Raw genomic sequence first — 25029 nt, 5'->3', positions numbered from 1 at the left:
TGCCTGAGCAAGTGGCGCAACACGTTTTTGGAGCACCAGAGAAAAAGGTGCCAAAAGCAGTTAAATCTGCATAAAACACCTTCAGGATGCTCATCCTTGCTGAACAGAGTTGCTGCAAGGTCAGGTTCAGCTGGTGAGCATAGCAGTGAACAAACTGGGCATGTGGGTATGTCTCTTTCATTAGTGTCTGTACCCCTCGGACGTTTCCTCTCATTACAGCCGCACCATCATAAGTCTGAGCGATCAGCTTTTCTTCCAGCTTCAGTTGTTCCAGCACACCCTTGGTGCTATTAGAGAGGCCGAGTCCAGTTTTATCTTTGACTTCCACAAACTCCAAAAAACCTCTCTGTCACTGTATTGTCAGGCAACATGCATCGCAACACAACCACCATTTGTGATTTACAGGAGACAACAGGTGTCTCATCTGCCTGTAGGGCAACAAATGATGTCTTGTCCACATGCTTGGCTATCTCCTCCCTGTACACTTCATACATACAGTCTAACAGTTCGTTTGGTACAGTGCTAGATGTCCCTTTGAAGATGGGCTGAGGGTCATAGTGCCTCTGAAGTCTCGAGTCGCCTTCACACATAGTGTCGAAAATGCATCCGAATATTCCAGGATTCAGGGAGTCCACTGACTCGTCGTGCCCCCGCAGTGCGGTTTCACATTTTCCACACAGTTTAATAAATGCAATGGTCCCGCTGAGAACGTACCTGATTTCCTCCACCTGTTTGTTATGCTGCCCAATAGAGCGCCTGTACGCACTGTCAAATTGGGCTGTGACATTTACCCTTCCAAGTAAGCCCGCAATTTCACAGCATTGTCCAGATGACTCCTGCTGCTCTGATGTTTTGCAATCCTCTCAGAAAGATGTTTCAAATCTTTGTAACCAATCCTCGACCAAGTACCATCTCCACCAAATAGCAGACATGGAAAACAGAAGAGTGTCTTCTTTTGTATCAGCAGTTTGAGAGATGACAATATCCTGTGGCTGTTGGGCACCAAGTCGCTTTATTTCAAGTTTCTCCTCCAAATTAAGGGTTTCAAACCGGTTCTCGAGTATGAAATCCACTTTATTCATTTTCTCAAGTTATCTGGCTTTTTAGAAGCTAACAAGCTAGCTAAGACAATCTTACCTCCTCGCTCTTCTTGCCAGACAGACAGCGAAATGACATGATTGGCTGTCAAATTTGGCATCAAATTTGTGTGATCTACATCAGTCTCCCAACCTTTTTCAGTTACTGTACCCCCAAAATGTTTCTGCACTGCTTTCAGTACCCCTGAAGTACCCCCTCATGTTAATTTCACTAGTAAGTCTATGGTGTCATGAGTGTTTTCAAGTACCCCCTGTGGAGAGGCCAAGTACCCCCAGGGGTCCTAGTGCCCCTGGTTGGGAACCACTGATCTACATTGATCACACTAACGTTCTGAGAATGCATATTAATATTTTCACACGTACATTGTACATTGCATTGTGAGAGAGGGGCTAGCCCCACATTCACGCTTAGCCTATGGCCTACTACTGCGAACTCGAATCGGCAGAACACAGTCTGAAGCAGCAAGGGAGGGACCAATGAACATGAAATAAGAGAAATAAAAATAACATAATTTTGTTGCAGTTCTTTCTGTTGCCCCAACTGCTACTAATGACCAGTCACCCCTGAAAATAAGACACATCTCTCTCTAGTTTTACTCTCTCTCATAGCGTAAAAGGGCCCTTATATGACCTGCTGTATTTGGGGGATTGGCACTATCCTCTGGGAGGGGCAAGGCAGATAATCATATCCCACAAGCAAGGTGAATCCTGACTGGTTGAGGAGATCAAACTTACAGGAGGGGAAGGAGGGGTTTCTGCTGGTTGACATTGCTCTGCCCGCCACACGTGTCCATGGCCCTGGCAGTTGGACCTGATCTGACCCGGTGAAGGGTTGTCCTTTCGGGCCATGATGGACCTCTCTGTTTACTGGTTTCACCACTCTGCCGGCTCGTCTGGCCCCAGAATTGTCTTCTCCCCCACCCGATTCTGTGGATTTGGCCTCCTTTGCCAAGAGGGGGCATTGGAGATGCCTCAACACCAACGGTAACTACTCCAAAGTTGTGCTGCGCACTATTCTGCATTTTTGCCTAATGCAGTGGACTTCTGGACGTCAGTTCTGGAGTTTGACCTCCTTCCGTTCCACCCCTCCCTTTGGTCTGTGAACCAGGAATGTTTAAACGGTTGTGCTGTTACTGGCCAGACAGTGGTGTCCAGTCTCTGACCTTTTCTTTGTGTCATTTGCATCTGTCCTATATCACAGAGGCAATTAATTTGGCATGCAGTAACAAGGGCCAGGTCCTGGACGCTCTTTATAGCGTTTCCCGTGGCTGAGATTTACACACTTTTCTTAATGTAACCGTCTGTCCCCTGGAGTAGCACTAAAGATACAGGCCGAAAGGGAACATTTGGATATAAATATAGCCTAACCTCTGTTCCCTGAGGGAGGGCATGAGGTGCCACTCCTTTTGCGCCCAACGTCAATCAAGTTACAGTGAAAGGTCGTCCGGAAACCAGTGACTGCATGATAAGGCTCCTGGCTGCTTTGCACCTGCTAGGCCTTATAAGCGGGATTTATCACTGTTTCGCATGCGCACTTCGTCTTTCCCCTAGAGTTCCCTCCGTCTAGGAACGAAGGATTTATTTATATCCGAAGGGTTTGTGAGCAAATCATTCAAATGAGGTAGTAAAAGTAGGGGGAGGTGGAAAGCGATGTCTAATCTTTTGAGTTAATTATTCACCGCGGAGAGGTTTGTAACTACTCAACCTTTGGAAGCACTGTAACCAGCAATGCTGTTTAAATGTCATTTGAAAAAATTCTGTGATCGTTTTATTTGCTATCAAGGCGGGCAAGTGCGGTCTCCACCACGCTAATATGTTTAGCTTCTTCCTACTATCGGTGGCGTTATTGCGCAAGCGCATTCTCACACGGACTGGCTGATAGTGACCAGGGTTGTTGTTACGAAGTGACGAATTTTAAAGACTAGCTAAGCATTTATTATCAAAATAGTAAATATTTCACATTCAACGCGTTTCACTCACTTGGCCCATGTTGAATTTCAGTAAAAGGTTTGGAAACCGATAATCAATCGCGGAACTGTTTTGAGGGATAAAGGTAAGCGCGCCGACGCCATTGTTTACTGGCCAGTTTAATAATGAAGCTTGCTAAGTAGCTAGCGTAGCCACAGTAGCTAGCAACATCGAGTAATGGAGTAGGGACTTAACGATTAATACATCGCTGTATATAACTTCAGAGACATTGTCAGATCGCTAGATCGATAGTAACAGGTTTTGGCCTGTACCAATATTTCCCTAAACCTAGATTTGACTAATATCAGTTGCCCGTTAATCCAAAGTTACTAGGCCGGATGCCATTTTAACCCGTTCATTTCCTACTGTAAATTGAAATGTATAATTTAATTTGTTTGAGCTACTTCCCTAAGGGTACCAATGGACAGTTCTGATTTTAGTTAGAGTATATTAAATCTACTAAATCCTTTGTCTACAGTGAGTTTTGATAGTGTTGCTCTAGTTCTTGGACATGATGAGATACAGTACCGATACAGCTTTCTTTTAGACGTTTCATAAATCAAGCAATGTCAATACAGTGTATTATATTAATACTTTTTGTTATATGATGTAGATTTAGTTGGCCAATGATACGCCAAAACATCCTATTAAAAAAATCCATGCAATCATATACACACACCCCTATGTGTATGCAGTAAATCAATTGAGATTGGAACAAGAAACATTTTATTCGGTGTTGTTGTTCTCCGATGTTTTAATTTCATTGTGGCTTATCCATCTGTTCAACAGGTAAAAGATGTCATACCACTCGTCTTCTCGTGGCTCTTCTCGTAACACAGACTGCAAGGTCTATGTTGGAGACTTGGGCAATGGTGCTGCCAAGGGTGAGCTTGAGCGGGCATTCAGCTACTATGGCCCTTTGCGGAGTGTTTGGGTGGCAAGGAACCCTCCTGGTTTTGCCTTTGTGGAGTATGAAGATGCCCGTGACGCAGAGGATGCTGTGAAAGGCATGGATGGAAAGTGAGTAACTAAATTATCAGCACATTATACTTATTATAATGTCATAACATGGGTCTTGGTGATATAACAAATACCAGTCTCCTGTCATAAATCTCTATGATGTTATTAGCTCAGGTGTTAAATACTAATCTCAGGTGTTAAACACTAATCTTTCAGTTTTGTGCCAGTTTTTTTCAGAGTGATGAAATTTTAAAACCATTTAATTTCCTGCCGTCTTAAGAGTCATGCACCATAAAACATTTGGGATTTTATTATTACGAACTGCTTAGGGTGCTGTGTGGCTCGCGAATCCGTGTGGAGCTGTCAACTGGGATGTCACGAAAGACCAAGCATGGTCGCCCCAGCCGCCGCCACTTTGACCCTCAAGACCGTTGCTACCAGTGTGGGGACAGGGGCCACTATGCTTACGACTGCTACCGTTTCAGCAAGAGGGGGGGAGGTCGCCGAAGCAGGTAGGCTACTCCCCTGTCTGCTGGGTGCTCCATGGTATATATTGCCATGGTGCAAAATTATTCAGAAAAACAGGCTAGGGTTGACCCTAATTAGTCGACTTGTCCACTGTTTAATAAATTTGATTGTATTGTCTGCGTGGTTTGTCTTTAATTTGACAGTTAAAAAAATGTTAAATTATGAAATTGCATTGCTGTTTATGGTAGCCTAGTTACAGGCAAAATTTTGGCTACTGATTTTTTTTATATGGAACAATCTGCATTTAAAATTTTCAGTAATATATTTCGTTTTTTGTTGCGGATAGTTAATGCAGGCAAACTGTAAATATTTCATTTGTAATTAAGTTTCTCCCTGAGAGTAATTTCTTTATAGAGGGCCTGCGGTTCAGGATTTTCTGGATTATGTTATTAGAGCTGTAGATGTAGTGATTTTCTGGATGCTCTCCTCTCACTTTCTGACTCCACTGCCTCTTGGATATTAATGGCAGATTCAACAAAAATAGTTATTTCTGTTGTTATATTAATCTAAGCATAAGCACAATAAAAAACAAGCAGTCATGCGATTGTTTTTTTTCCAGGACAAAAGTTTGCCTACTTGAAAATACTCCTTTAATTTGCAAACATTGGCTATTGTGAGGTTGTTCTTTTTCGCGAATGAAAAAAATTCCATCACGCAAAATGTTAAACTCTCTGTGGAATTCACCTTAAAACCTTCGGTGTCAAAGACTGTGGCTGAGATATGCATTGTACCTTTTATAAGCCAATCCCAGAGAGACAAGCCACTTAACAAAAAGGAACAAAGAATGAAAGCCAGGAGAAATTCGTTTTGGGGAGGGCAGGGTGTGGTCAGTTAACTCATTATGGGTAACCACTGCCTTTTCCTTATCACATTACAGTATCACTCGGTTAATCAGGAAAAGATTCTGTGACGCTGAGAAAAAGATTTCAAGCACATTATAGTGCTTAACATCTTCCAGTGGCCTGGTTGATTATTCACTCCAGTTGAGGGCCAATGCCATTCTGCCTAGGTTTCACTGCTACGTTTTAGAGACATCACAGCCAGTTTCTTTTCTTCCAGATCCCGGTCCCGCTCTCGTTCCAGGTCCCGGTCTGGTGGCCGTCGCTATAGGTCCCGCTCTCGCAGCAATGGCCGGTAAGTCCACATGGACCCCCCCCCCACCCCGAGCCTGTACTTTATTTGTGTCCTTGTAACCTCTCACTAACACAAGTCTGTCTCCAACCACACAGCAGCAGACACCGCTCACCATCTTACTCCAAGCGTAGGAACAGGTGAGAGTAAAAAAAAAAAAAAGATATATATATATATTTATGTTTTGTCTTCAAGTTTTTTTGGGGGGGAAATCATTAACAACTTGCCCTTCCATGTTAGGTCTGGCTCCCCTGCACGGTCGAAGTCCAAGACCTCTGTGAGGAGGTAAGTCGTCACGGTGGTGAAACAGCCAGGGATGCTTTTCAGCTGAACACTTCCTGTCTTTTGTTCTGGAGTTGGGGGTTACTATATTTTGGCTACCATGTTTTTTGTGTTGCAGTCATTCCCGCTCCCGTTCCCGGTCAGCATCCCGAACCAGAGGGCGCTCGGCATCCCGCTCCCGTTCCAGGTCCCACTCTCTGAGCCATAAGAGAAATAGGTAAGCTCAGCCCGTATCTTCACAGCAGCTACTGCACTGTGTAAATGCTGTGACATAGAACAATCACCTGTGTCTTGTACTCAGTACTGTACAATATTGCTAAATATAGTTAATTTGGATGATTTGGAATATTGTTTTTGCAAATGTGATTCAGTCAAATAAGCATGTGCTGGAAGCCCCTCCCTCCTCCCCCGACCCCTTTTAATCATGAAATAAATGTTTCCAGGGATGACAGTCCACACTAATTCAGCTGAAGCTTAGCTATACTGCCACCTGTTAGACAAGGCTAGGTGGGGTTTGGTAAGTCATTGGGTAGCTGCCCCATTAGCCCAGCCTCCGATCGAAGTCTGCTGAGTTGGCCTTCCAGAACGCAACAGCGCGACAACTCATTCAACAGATGGCTGCTGCTGAACATGGGGCCAGGGAGGGGGAGAGTGAGAAGAGTAGTCAGGGACTCTAACACTCCCTAAGCTATAGAAAGGAACACTGCCCCACCCCAAACCCTCCTCTATCTTTTACAAATACCTGATTTAATGTTCTTTTCTCTTGGAGGTCCCTCTCCTAGAATGACCTGGCCAGGCCTTGATTAGCTTCAGGGAGTCGCACATGAGACCTATACTTGGAGACAGAGGCTCTGTTTGGGTGCCGGCTGGGGGGGAGCGGGCCTCTTCTCTTTTCTCTTCTCCCTCAGATCCAGCCTCAATTTGATTAGCTTCAGAGGGCGAGTGTCAAAAACCCAAAAGAGAAATCTGTCGTGATCAGACTACGGTGACCAATTGCAGCAGGCCAATTTTTTAAGAGTGTGGGGGAGTCAACTGACTGCACAAGCACTGACCAGGGTCATCCTCGCTGTGTTAACATCCTTCGGGAGGGTGAAAGGGGCTGACCAGAGATCAGCCGGCGCCACGCTGGTTAAAGAGGTCGTCCGACGCACATTCGGACGAGACACATCCATCCTACGCGCGCGCACACAGTTGTTCTACCCACCCCCCCCTCCCTCCCAGAACCCACGCACCACAGCCCTGAACGCTGAGCTGAGTTCAGTCGACCAGTTAAGGCCCCCCAGCTCCCCACAGAGCTCCAGTCCTCTCGCTTAGCTTCTGAGAGGGTGGGAAAGGAGAGCTGACGAGAGATCAGACTTCAAGACCCTCCGAGTGTGTCTTCGAGTTCTAGCATCCGTCGCTTCTCTGTTCATGTTGTTTCTGCCACTGTCTCCAAAGGTAACCAAAACCCAAGAGTCACAATGTAATTCATGATCAGAACGCAGACTTATAGTCTGATGCTCCCTAACATACTGTACGCTAACATTCAACTGTACAGAGCATGCACTATCAAAGTCCACAGGTGTCTGGGGGTGTCTGGGGGTGTCTGGGGGGGTGTGTGTGTGTGTGTGTGTGCGTGTGTGCGTGTGTGCGTGTGTGCGTGTGTGCGTGTGTGCGTGTGTGCGTGTGTGCGTGTGTGCGTGTGTGCGTGTGTGCGTGTGTCTTTGTCTGTCTGTGTGGAGGTGTACATGTTGAATGTTATTTTTTGGAATTACATTCCATGTTGCCCTAGGCGTAATGATACATTGTAGGGGGGGGTGGGGCGTTTAGACTGGGGAGGGTAGCAGATTTTTACTTTCTGAAAAAGAAACATCCTGGTATATTAGCTCAACCTATTTCATTGTTTGCGCTTTTCCACTGAGTTTTAAATACGTTTCTGCACATAGGTGGAGGTTTACCATAGCAAGGTTGGATTGTAATGGTGTAGGCTTGAGGGGAGGAAAAAGTGTTTTCCCATGTAGGCGCTGTGGTCAGTTTACATATTGGGGTTTTGGGTGCCATTCAAAAAGTTCAATTCCTGCCCTAGCCTTTTATTTTTCTTGTGTGAAATTGCAAAGGAGGTTTTTCATTTCCATAAACCCCCTTTGAAATATCAGTCAAAACACACAGCTCCTTCATTGTCTTGACTTCTGGAACCTACTCTTGTTGCTTTAAATATGCCAACTGAGTGTTTCCTTCCCTAGTACACAGTACAATATGTAATATCTATTCTAGCTGTAATATGTATCCTCCTGACCTAGGAAAACAGGTTGTAGAGGGGACAGAATGCATTAAAACAGGTTTGGAGCTGTCAATGGTTCTGAGCTGGGTGCCAGGCTGGTTATTGAGTGGACATGCATTTTCTTCCCTGCATTGACACCCCTTTCTGTCTGTTTTAGTCGTTCCAGATCTCCAAGCCAGAAAAAAAGTCCCACCCCTGGCAACGATTGATTGAAGACGAAACACGTTCCCATCCCCCTCCAACCAACTTCTTTTGGCCTCATAGCCATTTCTTTTTCTCTGTTCCCTTCATTGATTAAACTGCATGCCTTACACAATGTCACATTCCTAAAATAGCTCTTGTGTCTGTCCCTTTTTATAGAGCAAAATTGTTCAAATCTTGAATTACAGTAGAACTCAGATTTGTGAATCAAAACCTGTTTGTTTAATATCTACTATATATTCTGTGTGGCATTGTGTTCAAGACCTGTAATGGCTTTCCTTTAAGTTTAGATTTTTCCAGGATGACCGAAGATTTTGGAATAAATCTAAAGACATGCATTGAGTGTTTTGTTTTATTTTAACCTTGATCACTGCTGCAGAATGTCATATTTGTTGTAACGTTTATTGTGTAAAAGAAAGTTGCAGGCCTCAACAAGAGCAACAAGAGGCACAGAATAGTCAATAACTATGCACCTCTGACATCCAGGATGTTTTAATTCAGATGGTCATTGGCCTGCTCTGCAAACCGGCCAGCTCTGCAAATGTTGAAATACCAGGGTTGCGGTCAATTCCGTTCAAACAGTGAACCTAATTGCAAAATACTTTATTACTTAAAAGAATGTGTTTTGCAGAGCAACTTTATACTTGGGTACCAATGGTATCCCGTTAAGTAATTTGTACTTTGGTTTATAAGAGCCTTAGGTGTACGTATAGGGCCTATAATCCACAGCTAAGGGGTAGATCGGGTTTAAGAACAGCCCTTGCCCCCCCCCCCCCCCCCCCCAAAAAATAAATATTTTCTGCTTTTTTATGGTGAAAATCTTACACATAGCTCCTTAAAATATGTAAAAACATTTAGTATTTGCTCATTCATTGTGGTTTTTCATTTTCTCAAACCCTATTCTGTTTAATGCATTTTGTCTTAGTGTCTTACTCTATTTTCAAGCTGTAACCACCTCACCTGAATTTAGATTTTATTGAGTGAATAAATGAAGATGGTTAATTGACTTCAATGTTGTTATTACAAATACACAAGCAATCAATGCAATACAGTAGCAGAAGATAGATTCGCTTGTATATTTCGTGCGATTTAACTGGTCTTCAGTTGATGTAACGTGTGATTGACATGCCCTTTAGGCCATTTGGAAATCGAAGGGACTCGTTTAAGGCGGACCCATAGGAGTGTCTTTTTCATGAATTTTCCGTCCATTTCACTCCGTCACCGCTACCAACCTTTTTAACTGGGACAACATGGCTACGGCAGGCCGTTATTACGAAGGCGGCAGAGCAACGAAAAGACTAAAAACAGACGACGGAATGGCAACGGTAAATAATTTATGCTAATTACATTTAGGTTGTAACACGAAAATGAAAACAAGTCCATGCATTTAGCAGTACTTTTTGTTTGAAAATAACACAATCGAACCTACGACGGGGCGTTTAAAAAATTTGATTCCAACTAGCTAGCTAGCTAATAGTGCTAACTTTATTTCACGACTTCACGCTGATGGAAACGGCCGACTTGTTTTTGGTAAAATTCCATTTGCTGTGCTGTTCATGTTTTAGTCGTGTTAATGGATTTTTCGTAACTATATGGTCAAGTAACCTGTTATCAAACAAGTTAATATGAAATGTTCAACATATGGATAACCAAGGTTAGCTGGCTAGCTAGCTTGTTTGAATGAATTAGAGGGTGTAACCTTTTATCTAGCTAGGCCATGCCTCACATGGCAGCTAAGCTAACGCGGTACTAGCATGTTGCTTTGTTCTTGTTCTGCGTGATCTTTCTGCCAGCTCCAAATTATTTATAATTATTGCTTGCTTTTGTTTTGCGCTAAGGTTAATCTTCTAACAATGCACACGAACGGTTTTGTTTTAAATCTTAAAATGTACGAACATTACAATGCCGTTATTGCCCGCGTCATTGATGTTGTTGTACATTAGGTCTGCCTTGCCTAGCCAGCAAATTGGTTTTGCTATCTCGGACGTTAGTCAGTACTTAACTTGCTCTGGGTAAAATAAATACAGGTTGCTTTTACTGTAGCCAGGGCAATGTTGTAATATTACGACCCCATAGTTAATGCACTTTCTAACTAATGTTCACGCTTCTATTGTAAAGCCCAATATTTCTCTCTTTATATAAAGATAAATGGATTATACTTCTAGTTACAATATTTTGCTAAGTTTACAAGCTGTTTACCTACTGTACCTTTTTTTTATTTATTTATTATTCCTGCTTGTTGCTAAAGCGCGCATCTGACTTTAAAATGCATTAACTGTTTTAAAATATTTCACCCATTCCATTATTTTCCCAGGAGGGCTACAACGACCCACATAAGACACTTCCCTCTCCAGTTGTGCATGTGAGGGGCTTGGTGGACGGCATTACGGAAGCTGACCTTGTGGAGGCCCTGCAAGAGTTTGGGGCCATTAGGTAATAATGCACATTGAGTGACTTACTTTCCATGCAATGGGGTTATAGTTTTCTCTATACGTTGTGTTTTCTGGGTGAAACAAGAAACCTGACCTCAGTGGTTTATAGGGCCCAATAAAATAATTATTGTATACATGTAATAAACGCTCCAAACCAACATTGTTTTGGTTGCATCCTTTATTAATATAACATTCTTTGTGCAGCTATGTGGTGGTTATGCCCAAGAAGCGCCAGGCCTTGGTTGAGTATGAAGATATGAACGGGTCGTGTACTGCTGTGACGTACGCGAACGACAACCAGATATACATTGCTGGGCACCCAGCTTTTGTGAACTACTCAACGAGCCAGAAGATCTCCCGGCCAGGCGACCCCGATGATTCTCGAAGTGTCAACAATGTGCTTCTGCTTACCATCATGAACCCAATCTACCCCATAACTACGGTAAACCTCACTTGAATTATCCTGAATTATTGATTATCGGTGCACTGCATGTTTTTATTTATTTTGAATTACTTCTGTCCACAGGATGTGCTGTACACTGTCTGCAATAATTGTGGCCCTGTCCAAAGGATTGTCATCTTTCGGAAGAATGGCGTCCAGGCCATGGTGGAATATCCTTTCAAATAAGTCGGTTTTAAATGATGTTTTGTGAAACTGTTTGCTACCCTCTGGTAATCCTTGGTGAGATCAAAATACCATGAGCATTTAAAAAGAAATCCATCTCTACCTGTGACACTGGCTTTCATTGGTTTTTAGACTGTAATGGTCTATTAACCAGCTTTTTTTAAATTAACGTTTGTAATAACTAATACAGAGAGAAACAATGGTTATGCTCATTTGCTCTGGAATTGCTGACAGGTTTGGTTGAGATGCTTTTCCATAAACTGCCTTGTCTTTCCTTGACTCTGAACACATTTGACTCAGTGCAGAGTGCACAGAGGGCCAAGGCATCCCTCAATGGGGCTGATATCTACTCTGGATGCTGCACACTCAAGATTGAGTATGCCAAGGTAAGAAAAAGACATGCCATACTTGGCTTTAAAGAGGTTTTTGAGTTCACTATGTGGAGTACCTGCAGACTCAGCCATTGTGGTTTACTGGGGGAATGCACACTCCTCCCAGCGTATATGTGTTGGTGAATACTCACTGGTTGAGCAAGCAGTGTTATAAGAAACAGAGTGGCTCAGCAAGGTATACATTGTAGAAATGTCTCAATCTTCATCTCCAACCCACTGGGGCGTTATGAGGCATGACCACAATTGTGAATTATACATAATGCTGTGGGTTGGGGAGAATAACTGGCTAAGATGTTTGGGGTGGGGCGGTTAATATGTGAATAATTTTGTTTCTTTTCTCACGCAGCCAACCCGCCTCAATGTATTCAAGAATGACCAGGACACTTGGGATTACACCAACCCCAACCTGAGTGGTCAAGGTAACCCTAACAGCCACCTGTAGTCCCCGCTGACACTACCCAGCACTCTTACTGCCGCTGTGGGGAATGGAACGGGAGGGGGGAGGCCTTCAGGGGTAACGCCACTGAGCACAGGACACGCTCCACGTCCGACTGTCTGTAACGTCGGGCTGGGCTGGAGTCTTTTCTTCCCAGCTGCCTTATTGGTTAAGGGTCAGTTCTTAACGTGGGGCTCCGTCTCTCTGGCATTATGACTGAAGTGTTGGTGTGGTCTTCTGGTGCCACGCCATCTCTGTCACACAGCCAGACACACTAGGGATGTAAGGAGCAGCTGAACAGGCAGATCATTCATAAGAGACTACGTTTTATTGCTGAGGCCTTAAATTAGAACCCCCATTTCTTTCCCCCTTTTATGTACCACCCATTGTGTCTGGAACCCCCCTCCCCCAAAGTAAACTCCTTAACGTCACCTTGGTGGTCAGTTGAGCTCTGAAGGTACCAAGTGCCAACAGATGTCCTGTGAGGCAGGCAGGTTTATCTAGTTGTCTCAATCTCAATGAGAACTTGATAATAAGCGGTCAAATTAAGCTAATTAAGTGGGTGTGTTAGGCGGTTTCTTTTGTTTTTTTAATACCCCTTTTCTGTTCATGGCTGAATACCTGCTTGGTACAGTCTCAAGTGATTTGATAAATATGTAATGTTGGGGGCACTTATTGTACTTGCATCTGCAGGTTAAACACTTTGCTGTGCTACCTGGAACTTTTTGTTGTTTGGGCCTACATTATTCAATGTGCACATTGAAGAAAAGTCAATGTAGAGCCCTTTTTAATGTTGATTCTCCTTTGGGCTGTGGCAACAATCGTTGCCTATAGGTACATTTAAGTTGCAATACATGTCTCTGAGCAAAGATGCCTTCCTATTTACCCACCCGAGTCTCTTGTGAAGCTTTCTCTACCCAGCAGCCAGTTGCTCCTTTCATTCCCAGTGCACACATGAATGTATAGATTTATGCATCTATACAGACAACCTGAAGTATAGACCATACAACCAAACAGCCACTAGCTACTCGTCGGAAACACTGGGGATGAACACACTTCCATATTTGCATCGGATACACATTGTTGTCGTCATCAACACTACTCCTGTTGTCAACACTACTCCAACACTACTCCTGTTGTCAACACTACTCCAACACTACTCCTGTTGTCAACACCACGCCCAACATCACCTCAACTTTCACCGCTCCTACTTCAATAAGGACACATCCACTCTCTCTGTACCAAACAGAAGAAAACACTTAAGACATTGGGGATTGGTAGACTGCAAGACCGAGGCAGCTGACATGTTTTGATTAACTGACACCCCCCTCCCCCCAACCAGTCAATCTCCTTCGTGCCGTGCCAGCGTAGAGCTCCAAAGCCACGAAGACATTCCTATACCTTTCCTATGGCATGACACATTTTCCAATGGGGAGTTTGGTGGTTGGTACATGAGCACTAAAGCTGTGCTCTCCTCACCCTCCCAGTTTTGAGAACCCAGCGAGACATGCCTGACACATTGAAACATGCCATCACCCAGACCTCACCTTCAAGTCACCACCTCACTGCTGACATGGAGTCTTTTTGACTGATACAAAGCCACAGAAGGAGACACCCTAAAACGAAAACATCCAAACAGGGACCCGTAGTGACAGGGGTTCAAGCATGCGCACACAAACCGATGAACAATACTGATTAAAAACAGTTCCAAGACCACACCGAGGCCTGTCCTGTTTTCTGTGCCTGCCTGTCCTTGGTGCAGGCGTTTTCACTCTTGTGTCCCGGTCCTGGCGTTTCACACGACATTTTTTTTTTTGACACACCACTCAAAACCCATCACTCCTGATGTTGCCGCACTGATGCCATAGACGATTTGCACCATCACTGTCAGTCTATAGCCAGTCACATGGGAAGGAATACAACTGATGAAGACACTACAAACAACATGAGAAAGCATACGCACATTGACTGACCATATTTTTCCTCTTCAAATATCTGCATACATCATGGAGTCAGGTGTTCTGTTTTGCCTTTCCTCTTTCCCTCTCCCTTCGTCTCCATACTGCTCTTGCAACATGCATCCCTTTCTAGATTCTCCCTCTTTTTCAGAATGCAGCTCTTTTGTTTAAAAAAAACAAACAATGTTAGTCTTTTTAGTACTGTGTAACACCTTCCATGTGATGCAGGTCTGGCAATTTGCTCCTAATGAGGACCCCGGTCTGTGAAATGTGCCAAATGCCATTTTTGCAGCCTGCCATTGGCAAGGAGTGTGTTGGATAAGGAACTTGGAGAGCGGTCCATCAACCACAATGGATATTGCCACAAAATAAGGGCCAGTTGTCCGCCAAAGGTGAAAGTGTTCTTCCAAAGGAGAGTGGAGTGAGTGGTGGGAAGGATGAAATGGACACGGAGAAGAGTCACAACTTCCAAATAACAGCAAATGTCTCCAGCCTCAGTCTTTGTCCCCCGTTATATCGAAGCTGTAAGTAAACTGAGCCCAGTTTGTTACACAACACATTGTCATCTTACATTCGGGATGTCTATCAGAGAGATGTTATATATTGGCCACCGGGAAGGTATTTTCTTCATCTGTTCAACTCCCCTGTTCTCTAAGGCATCAGATCCCCTTAGAAGGGCGCTTGTAACGGTTTCCCTGTGGCGTTTTGTCCAGGGCTCAACGCTGATCGTTGTTACAAGGATCATGTGTGCCTACGTTGAAAAATGTAGGTATACAATGAAATATTAAAGGTGCAGTAAATCATATCAGGAAATGGCTGATTCATTACACGTCAACAACAGTGACACGTTCAAATAAACCCTCTTAATGTGTTGATGTTGACTTTTCTTGCAAACCTAGCAGTGATGTTTTGTGGGTCAGGGTGCCGTGTTTTCTTTGTAGTACAAGGTTAGGTAGGGCGTTCTTCACATGGGCATTGCTGCAGAGGGAGCAGGCCTGGGTGTGCAGAGGGGTTGCCTAGCAACATGTCTCAGAAGGAGTACACATCCGCTTAGCGCAACACATTCCTGTTAGGTTGGAAGTGGTAGCGGGGCAGCTGAAATGGTTTGTTACAATATGATTTCATCTTCTAGGGAGACCCGTTTTAATTAAATTGACTGGCTCTTTAGCTATTTACACAACGAGGTACATCTTGGTGGCACTCCGCCTATAAAAGTAGAATCCTCTTCCACCTAAATGACACTTCTAGGTTGCACATCAAACTATTTCTGTGCATGTGTGATTGCACTGTAGAGCGTGGCTTTCTGACCCCTGTTGTATGACCTGTCTGAATAAAGCTGTCTTGGGTGGCTCTCCACTAGTGAACTCAATGGAATTGTATTTATTTTAAATGTTTTGCCTTGCAACACAAATAGACATGTAATTCTGTAGCCCATTCGCACAGATCGCACTGTAAAGGTATACAATAGATGCTAATTGTTAATTGTCAGCTTCTTTTAAATGTGCAGTTTTATTTTATTTTTTTTTAAACATTTTTTTTTGTTGTACCTTCTCTGGCCAAACTGTGTAGGTGAATGTATTTTATTGTGGACGGAGTTTGACGTGTGTAATATGTGTGCCTGAACAGATGCAGATGCTGATGGCAATGGGAGCAATGCTGGAGGTGTGTTTGCGTACTTATCTCACCCTCCCCCTACTCCCTTCCACTGTGCGCTGAAAGACTCGCCGCGGACGACGCATGTAGCTTTAGTCAGCGTTCCTAGACGTGTTTTAAACACCGAGTTGTTTTGAACCGGACGGAGGAGAGTAAACATTTCAATGTCGTCTTTGTAATTGGTCCAGTCGTTGGCATTGAGATTTCCACTTGAGAACTGATAGATGTGCTATGTAGGGTAGTCTTGACCTGTAGGTGTTATTACTGTTCACTAGCCTTAATGGTCAGGGTGCCCCCCCCCCCCCCACGTCTTTAGGCCAGTTGCTCGCGTGCGACCCTTCATTCTAATTGAACGTCAGCTGCAGTCCTACATTGTCATGTTTCCTGTCGTTTCTTGCCAATTTATCTATCGCTCTTCTCTTCTTCCCTTATTTCTTCCCTCTGCCTCCTGCTTTTACCACCTCTTAGAAGATGGGAGTGCCAACCCCAACAAGCGTGCGAGAGCGCCGGCTCTGCTGGGAGACCACCCTCCAGAGTACGGTAAGGCTCTTAGGCCCCGGGGAAAGAGAGAGACACTCTCACTCACTCACACACACACACAAGCTCTCCTCACACTAAATTCACCTCTGGGGGTCAGGGGACCGGTTGAAATGTACAATAAAAATGGGTACCCCACAGTGGCAGCTAAGTGGTGCTGTGTAGTCAATTTACTTTGCTCGCCTAGTGATGTGGCAGCCTTCCGTCAGCCAGAGGTTTGACTCGTGAGGTTGATCACTCTTTGGATTGCTTGTTTGTCCTGATCAAAACCGCGTTTAATCTTGCGGTCCCTTGTTTCTAGCTGGTGGTTATCATGGATACGACGAGAGTGGCTACGGGCCCCCGCCACCCCCACACTATGGTGAGGGCCGGCGAATGGGTCCTCCAATGAGGGGGCGAGGGGCAGCGCGCAGCTATGGCGGGGGCCCGGGTTACGGGCCTCCCCCTCCACCCCCTGGGGAGTACAGCGCCCATGCCGACTCCCCTGTTGTCATGGTGTACGGCCTGGAGCCCACCAAGATGAACGCTGACCGAGTATTCAACGTCTTCTGTCTCTATGGAAACGTTGAGCGGGTAAGTGTTGAGGCGGGGGAGGGCTGCAGCCGTTCCGGTAAGAGTCAGTCTGGGTATTGAGCCCTGTGTATCTGTTCTCACTACTGTAGGTGAAGTTCATGAAGAGTAAGCCAGGGGCAGCCATGGTGGAGATGGGAGACTGTTACGCTGTGGACCGGGCCATCACCCACCTCAACAACAACTTCCTGTTTGGACAGAAACTCAACGTCTGGTAAGTTCGAAATTCTCAAGTCTTCAGCGTGGCTTTTCGGCAAGTGATTGGAGACCGTTTGCCACGACGGGCTCATCTGGCATGGTGGAACTGTCACCAGGATGGGTCCTCTTTAGACAACTCACCTGGCAAGGTGTGAAGAAATGTATTGAATGTGAAATCGAGGGCTCTGGGGGGTTGGGAACCCCTGGTTTAGGTTCCTGGTTTTTTAGGCTATTTTAAGCACCTAGTCCAATTTGTTGTTTTTCTCACACACAATAATGTGACTGCAAATGTGGTCTGCTAGGCTTTGAGTTCAGTTCAGTATTGGATTTACTCAGTCCCCCATTTCTGTTTCCTATGCAGTGTTTCCAAACAGCAGGCTATCATGCCTGGTCAGTCTTATGAGCTGGAGGATGGAACCAGCAGCTTTAAGGACTTCCATGGCTCTCGCAACAACCGCTTTACTTCTCCAGAGCAGGCTGCAAAAAACCGAATTCAGCATCCAAGCAACGTCCTGCACTTCTTCAATGCACAGCCAGATGCCTCCGTAGAGATCTTCTCTCAGGTGAGTCCTGAGTCCGACGTCACCCACTAAGCGCGAGTAACTATGAAGTGAGTGGTAACGTGTTCATATAACCGTCAGTTATCATCTTAATCTTTTCAGATCTGTGAAGAGGTTGGTGTTAAAGCCCCTTCAAACATCAAACTGTTCACCGGAAAGAGTAAGTGCCTCATGAGCTTCGTCATTCTAAACTCTTGATGTTGGTGTTGTGTAACCGTGGTTCTAGACTAAGCTGGGCCGTCTTATCAGGTGCAGGTCCGGGTGAGCGCAGCTCGTCGGGTCTGTTGGAGTGGGAGTCCATCAACGATGCTATGGAGGCCTTGTCTATGATAAACCATTACCAGATGAAGAACGCAAGTAAGTTTCATATGCAAGGCCGTATGCGTTGTTAAAAGAATCCTGCCGTTTTGAAATTGTTGGCTGATTGGGTCGGGATCATGGTTTTCCATTTTTAATACTGTATTTTTCTCTTCAGCTGGACCGTACCCATACACCCTCAAACTGTGCTTTTCTACTGCTCAGCATGCTACCTAAACAGCCAAGATCACCTAGAGGTTCCACATCAAACCAGTGTCTCAACAGTCCTCACCCAGATTTTGACCTTGTCTGTTTTAGGCAGTTTGTGAATTTGTTTGCAGTCATCGGTTTGTCCTTATTCTTTGATATTGAACCAATAAGCAATGTGTGAACTGGTTACCTTCAGAAAATTGGATTGTTTTTATGTCTGATGAATAAGGAAAATGCTTTTTGTATAAGTATTATTTTGCATCTTTTATTATCCCATGTTAATTTTTTTTTTAATTTGTATTGTTGCCTGCGCAAAACGCCTGTCTGTATTTAGAGGAAGTTTCTTTTGTTGTAAGAAATAAAAGTCAATTTCAAGTATGGTGGTGTCTTCTGTCGATGTGCCCTGTAATCACAACTTTATGCACATAGACAATGAGTGTTAAACAAAATGTATACAACAAAAGGTTTTTAAGAAATCTATATGATTCATTTCTCGGTTCTTAAGTTGCCTATTAAGGAGAACATCGTGCCCGTTTCAAAGTAGCCGTTTGTCTTCCTACGTCCCATACCTAACAAAAGTCATGCAAAAAACAGCTTTCTAGTAACATTAAAGGAACAAGTTAAACCTGAGGTCAATTTTAAAAAGCACAAATTGTCTGCACCTAGTTACAATCCATAATTAAATACTTTTCTGTAATTGGTTCAAGGTTAGTAGATGCAAGTTGAAGGCGACTGCTTGCGAACGTAGGTGGACCGACTTGCCTGCGATTTGGCCGCGCAACTTTTGCCTTCTAAGTTCATTCGACCAAAGGGCAATGACATTCACTGTCAGAGCAGCTTTTACGAAAAGTAAGTGTACGTAATTGTGAATTTAAATGCTTGGATTCTAAAAACGTTATTTAAGCAAGCTCACTAAGATGGCAAATATTAAACTAGCATGTAGCTAACTTAAGTAGCATGCCTGCATGGATTACTGTTGGACATACCGGGCTGTCGAGTCCATGACTGACTAGCCAGATAATTAACATTTATTTGGATACGAACATTGTTATAAAGTGCCTTATACTGAGCTCCAGCTAACCAAAATATTTGGTATAGCGCCTAGGCTAACTGGGTGAAAGGTTAAAACTACGTAGCGTGCTTGGCTAACACCATTCTTATGCTTCAAACAAAGCAGGATTTGGGTGGATATTACTGGAAATATACTCCCTATTATACAAATGTCTTTGCGTTGTATTTATTTGTTGTACCCCCTCACGCTCAATTGTGCGCTGAATACCAGGCAGGAGTGTGTGGCTTCCGGGACTTAGTGCTGTGAGGACCATGTCTTCGGGGGACCCAACTCCCGCTTACACCACTCTGTCTGTCAGTCAACCTGCCACCTCTATCACACACGTAGAGCTGCATCGGCCAGAGAAACGCAATGCCATGAACAAAGCCTTCTGGAGGTACTTGACATCACTTGGACCAAAACCAATGAGTGGGAAAACTGTTTTCATGTGCAATACTATGTATATACACTATATGACCAAAGGTATGTGGACACCTCATTCCATATCATCACACCTATATGAGCTTGTTGGACATCGCATTCCAAAACCATGGGCATTAATGTATGGAGTTGCCCCCTCCCCTCTTTGCAGCTATAAAAGCTGCCACTCTTCTGGGAAGAATTTCCACAAGATTTTGGAGTGTCTGTGTGGGAATTTGTGTACATTCAGCCAAAAGAGCATTTGTGAGGTCAGGCACTGATGTCTGAGAAAGGCTTGTAAGATCAGGTATAGATTTTGGACTATAAGGCCTGACCCGCAAACACCGTTCCAATTTAGCCCAATGGGGTTCAATGGGTTTGAGGTCAGGGCTCTGTGTAGGCCACTCGACTTCCTCCACACAAATCTCTGTGAACCATGTCTTTATGGACTCCACTTGCTGGAACAGGACTGGGCCTTCCCTAAACAGATGCCACAAAGTTGGAAGCACCCAATTGTCTAAAATGTCTTTGTACTATATACTGTAGCTTTAAGATGACCTTTCACTGGGGCCTCTAGTAGGCACTATGCATTCCGATAGGTAGCGTTCTCCTGGCATCCCAGATTTATCCATCAGACTCTGTGAGTTTGCGTGGTGCACCACTTCGTGGCTAGGCGGTTTTGTTTTTAAACGGTTTCACTTCACAATTATAGCACGTACAGTTGACCGGGACAGATCTACTAGGGCAGAAATTTCACAAACTAACTTGTGGCAAAGGTAGCATCCTATGACCGACATGTATAAAGTCACTGAGCTCTTCAGTATCACCCACTGTACTGCCAGTGTTTTGTCTATGTAGATTTCATGGCTAAATGATGGATTTTATGCACCTGTGAGCAATGGGTGTCGCTGAAACACCTGAGATCCGTCCAGAAATGTTGAATGCTTTGGGTGTGGAGGGGATGTCTTGGATGACACGCCTCTTCAACATTGCGTGGGAGTCGGGGAAAGTGCCTAAGGAGTGGCCCTCTGGTCCCCCTGTTCAAAAAGGGGGACCAGAGGGTGTGTGCCAATTACAGGAGTATCACACATCTCAACCTCCCTGGGAAAGTCTACTCAAAGGTACTGGAAAGGAGGGTTCGGCAGATAGTCAAACCTCAGATTGAAGAGGAACAATGCAGATTCCGTCCTGGTCGCGGAACAACCGACCAGCTCTTTAATCTTGCAAGGATCCTGGAGGGGGCCTGGGAATATGCCCATCCTGTCTACATGTGTTTTGTGGATCCCCCGGGAGATACTGTGGGAGGTGCTGCAGGAGTATGGGGTGAGGAGGTCCCTTCTGAGGGCTATCCAATCCCTGTACGTCCAAAGTGAGAGCTATGTTCGGGTTCTCGGTAGTAAGTTGGACTCGTTCCAGGTGGGGGTTGGCCTCCGCCAGGGCTGCGCTTTGTCACCAATCCTGTTTGTAACTTTTATGGACAGGATATCGAGGCATAGTCAGGGTGGGGAGGGGTTGCAGTTCGGTGGGCTGGGGATCTCATCGCTGCTATTTGCGGATAATTGATGGCATCATCGGTCTGTGACCTTCAGCACTCACTGGACCGGTTCGCAGCCGAGTGCGAAGCGGTTGGGATGAGGATTAGCACCTCTAAATATGAGGCCATGGTTCTCAGCAGGAAACAGATGGAGTGCCTCCTCCCGGTAGGGAATGAGGCGTTACCCCAAGTAAAGGAGTTTAAGGACCTCGGGGTCTTGTTCGCGAGTGAGGGGACAATGGAGCGGGAGATTGGCCGGAGAATCGGAGCAGCGGGGGCGGTATTGCATTCGCTTTACCGCACCGTTGTGACAAAAAGAGAGCTGAGCCTGAAGGCAAAGCTCTCGATATACCGGTCAATTTTCCTTCCTACCCTCACCTATGGTCATGAAGGCTGGGTCATGACCGAAAGAACAAGATTGCAAGTACAAGCGGCTGAAATGGGTTTTCTCAGAAGGGTGGCTGGCTTCTCCCTTAGGGATAGGGTGAGAAGCTCAGCCATCCGTGAGAAACTTGGAGTAGAGCCGCTGCTCCTTTGAATCGAAAGGAGCCAGTTGAGGTGGTTCGGGCATCTGGTAAGGATGCCCCCAGGACGTCTCCCTAGGGAGGTGTTCCAGGCACGTCCAGCTGGGAGGAGACCTCAGGGTAGGCCCAGGACTAGGTGGAGTGATTATATTTCGACACTGGCCTGGGAACGCCTCGGGATCCCCCAGTCAGAGCTGGCAAATGTGGCCTCGGGAAAGGGAAGTTTGGGGTCCCCTGCTGGAGCTGCTGCCCCCGTGGATGAAGATGAGAGATGAAACACCTGAACTCAATCATTAGTAGGGGTGTTATATACTTTTGGTCATATAGTGTATATATATATATTATTATTATTAATTGATATACAGCCTCTAAGAATCTCTTGGTCATGTTTAAATTAAATGTTCTCTTTAATCTTCTTCCTCCCCTTATCGTCTTTCTCTCAGCGAAATGGTGGAGTGTTTCACACAGATATCTGGGGATCCTGAGTGCCGGGTGGTGGTCGTCTCAGGCGCTGGGAAAGTCTTTACAGCTGGTACTGTATATATTTATAATGTTTTCCCCTAAAGCTGGTCTCAGGTCTAACTGGGTGCATTAAAGAACAGTCTACCAAGTACGACTGCAAGAGACACGGTAAGGTTGGTACACAGCAAAAAGGATACAAGGGGACCATTTTTATTTCATCAGTATAAGGCTGCATGGTTGAAAGCCTTACACCCCCAGAAATGCAAATAACTAATCTGTTGCTTTTTCTTCAATCAAACTAAAGTCATATTTGTCCACTACTGGCTAAAACTAAAATCACTGCATTGTGATTTATATATCAATAATCCTTCAAAACCAGTCAGAGCAAAAATGTCCTAGCATATCTATCTCCCCAACTCTTCTTACATATCAGAGAATAATTCAAACATAGATTATATTCTGTGGGGGTGACCGCTTGAGGCACTGGCTTAGAAGGCCAGACCACCCAAGGCCTTGTTGTGGTAATTCAATGTCTTTTTTTTTAAAATGTATTTGCTTTTACTAATTTCTCACTGATGCGGTTTTTATGCGATATGTGTTAATTTTCAGACCTTGCATTGGGGTTCTTAACTAAACTCCCCTGTCTAAGTACATACTATCTTGAAAAGACAATTAAATGGACAATAAGAGCTATTGTCTGTGAGGGGGCTAATGAAGGTCTTAACATGTTAATGACTGTGTAGGCATTGACTTGATGGACATGGCCAGTGTCTTCCAACATGAAGGGGGCGACGTAGCCAGAAATGCCTGGAACATGAGACGCATCATCGCAAAGTACCAGGAATCTTTCACAGTCATTGAAAGGGTCTGTGTGTTATTTATTTGCCCCCTGAGCGATATGTTAGGGATTGAGGTTGAACGAGTAGTCAACTTGTTCTGTCTTTCCCCCCACCAACATTAATTTAGTGCCCCAAGCCTGTGGTTGTGGCGGTACATGGAGCGTGTATTGGAGGAGGTTAGTTGGCTTGATATTAATGATCGTCTTGCAAAAGTGAGGTCACATTATTTCTTCTACCAAAATGTAAGACACTGTTCTGCCAATTACAAATGGTTTGACCTGTTACAATAGTGCATGTGTCAAATGTGTTCTGTTAGGTGTGGATCTGATCACAGCCTGTGATATCCGGCTCTGTACTCAGGATGCATGGTTTCAAGTGAAGGTAAATATGTCTCCTTAAGGTCAAGGGGACACTGAACAAGTAGCAGCTTTCTGTTGCAACTACCATATCCCTGTGTTTTCTGCTTTGTATCCCTGGGGGAGAAACAAAGATGATGGGTACGTGAAAATAGTTCACTCAGACTGGTTACCACTGTAAATACTATCTACTTAACAGAGTGGCTTTCCTATAGACACCCACCTGGTATCAGCTGGGTTTGGTCAAAGTTCATTGAACCTTCATTGAACCAAAAAAGTTAGGTTGTCTTGGCACTTCTTCCATCTTTGACCTGAAAGGTCTGTCTGTGTCACAGGAAGTGGATATTGGCCTGGCAGCCGATGTCGGAACGCTACAGCGCCTGCCTAAAGTAATTGGAAGCCGCAGGTAAGAGCAGGCGTTTGATATGGATTGACTGCGTCATCACACTACCTGGTCATGCCTTGGCTGCCATACTTTACCCAATAACACCAAACGTGTCATCTTATGCTTCCTTCCTCCGCAGCCTGGTGAATGAGTTGGCCCTGACGGCGAGAAAGATGTACGCCGACGAGGCTAAGGACAGTGGATTAGTCAGGTATGAATGGAGCGCCTGCGCGTGAGTTCACGCTTTCATGTGTTTTGTGTATTCATCCACTGTCCCTTTGTTTCAAGTCACGTTTTTCCAGACAAGGAGGCGATGATGGCTGGAGCTCTGGAGATGGCCCGGGAGATAGCAGGTCGCAGTCCCGTGGCTGTTCAGGGAACAAAGGTCAATCTGATCTACTCCCGAGATCACAGTGTGGCAGAGGGCCTTGACTACATGGTGAGTTGTACTCATGACAATGTAAACATGTAACATGATGGGAGCGCGGCACTTTTATTTCAAAATGATAAAGTGTACATACAGTCCACTCCGTGCGTGCTATGACCGCGAAGCTAAACATATTAGTTTAATCCGGCATTATGCAGGCTTTCTCAAAACAGGTATTGCATTATAATAAGGGATAAGGTATGTTGGAAAACAGATGTTAAAAGTAGATCTCAGAGAGACTAAAAAAACAAAAGGAAGAAATGGTGTTTGTAAGCATTGCATAAATGCATCCGTCTCTGTCTTCAGGCCACGTGGAACATGAGCATGCTGCAGTCAGAGGACATCGTGAAGTCAGCTGTGGCATCCATGGAGAAGAAGAGCCCTGAAACAATTACTTTCTCCAAGCTTTGATTCCCAGCGTCATTAAGGTGCTGAAATGCAGCTCAACTGACCTAAAACCATGGTGGAGAGGTTTGGATGGAAAGGGCAGTGAGGAAAGTTACAGCTGGTATTAATTCCTCGCCGGACTTGAGCAGATGCATGTCTCTGTGATTCGGCCTGAATCCCTCAGGTGAGCTAGGGGCATCTGTCGCAAACTCTGTGCAAGGGTCAGGCTTGCGTTATCCAACTGCGTCATGAAAATATGCTTGTAATAAAACATTGGCTGAGACAAAGTGTTGTTTCTACGTGTGTGTGTGCGCGTGTGTGTGTGTGTGAAAATATACACCTCTTTCAC

At 44.8% G+C, this 25029-nt stretch overlaps 3 protein-coding genes across 9 annotated transcripts; all 3 read left to right on the top strand.

The window, feature by feature from the left end:
• The first annotated feature begins 2794 nt into the window (after positions 1 to 2794).
• On the top strand, positions 2795 to 8765 carry LOC105026808 (serine/arginine-rich splicing factor 7). 5 transcript variants are annotated; one of them, XR_829219.5, is made up of 9 exons: positions 2796 to 3150; positions 3855 to 4085; positions 4355 to 4537; positions 5613 to 5687; positions 5783 to 5824; positions 5925 to 5969; positions 6085 to 6183; positions 6736 to 7403; positions 8384 to 8765. XR_829219.5 is itself a non-coding variant. In XM_020047097.3 (8 exons), the coding sequence occupies exons 2-8, from the start codon at positions 3862 to 3864 to the stop codon at positions 6426 to 6428; spliced, it is 687 nt and encodes a 228-aa protein (XP_019902656.1). In that variant the 5' UTR covers positions 2795 to 3150; positions 3855 to 3861; the 3' UTR covers positions 6429 to 6729. The 5 variants fall into 5 exon arrangements, 4 of the variants coding, with proteins under 4 accessions (XP_019902656.1, XP_010896835.1, XP_010896836.1 ...); XM_020047097.3 differs by lacking the exons at positions 6736 to 7403; positions 8384 to 8765 and adding an exon at positions 6410 to 6729 and having other exon boundaries at positions 2795 to 3150; XM_010898533.5 differs by lacking the exon at positions 6736 to 7403 and having other exon boundaries at positions 5786 to 5824.
• Positions 8766 to 9621: 856 nt separating this feature from the next.
• LOC105026807 (heterogeneous nuclear ribonucleoprotein L) lies at positions 9622 to 18673 on the top strand. Of its 2 annotated transcripts, XM_010898530.4 has the most exons (14): positions 9622 to 9752; positions 10742 to 10860; positions 11064 to 11301; positions 11386 to 11471; positions 11774 to 11870; positions 12223 to 12295; positions 15897 to 15932; positions 16392 to 16463; positions 16762 to 17033; positions 17123 to 17244; positions 17590 to 17791; positions 17891 to 17948; positions 18038 to 18145; positions 18264 to 18673. In XM_010898530.4, exons 1-14 carry the CDS (start codon positions 9678 to 9680, stop codon positions 18320 to 18322), a joined length of 1617 nt encoding a protein of 538 aa, XP_010896832.1. In that variant the 5' UTR covers positions 9622 to 9677; the 3' UTR covers positions 18323 to 18673. The 2 variants fall into 2 exon arrangements, with proteins under 2 accessions (XP_010896832.1, XP_010896833.1); XM_010898531.4 differs by lacking the exon at positions 15897 to 15932.
• A 334-nt stretch (positions 18674 to 19007) lies between these two features.
• ech1 (enoyl CoA hydratase 1, peroxisomal) lies at positions 19008 to 24967 on the top strand. Of its 2 annotated transcripts, none has more exons than XM_010898528.5 (10): positions 19008 to 19144; positions 19578 to 19743; positions 22268 to 22356; positions 23030 to 23151; positions 23253 to 23301; positions 23442 to 23506; positions 23817 to 23887; positions 24006 to 24077; positions 24155 to 24305; positions 24600 to 24967. In XM_010898528.5, exons 1-10 carry the CDS (start codon positions 19111 to 19113, stop codon positions 24702 to 24704), a joined length of 924 nt encoding a protein of 307 aa, XP_010896830.1. In that variant the 5' UTR covers positions 19008 to 19110; the 3' UTR covers positions 24705 to 24967. The 2 variants fall into 2 exon arrangements, with proteins under 2 accessions (XP_010896830.1, XP_010896831.1); XM_010898529.5 differs by having other exon boundaries at positions 19024 to 19144; positions 19563 to 19743.
• Positions 24968 to 25029: the final 62 nt, after the last annotated feature.

This window comes from Esox lucius, chromosome 1 (genome assembly GCF_011004845.1).
Source record: "Esox lucius isolate fEsoLuc1 chromosome 1, fEsoLuc1.pri, whole genome shotgun sequence".
In the NCBI taxonomy this organism is placed as follows: Eukaryota; Metazoa; Chordata; class Actinopteri; order Esociformes; family Esocidae; genus Esox; species Esox lucius.
Note: the sequence above shows the minus strand (reverse complement) of the source record. Positions and strands in the feature narration are given on the sequence as shown.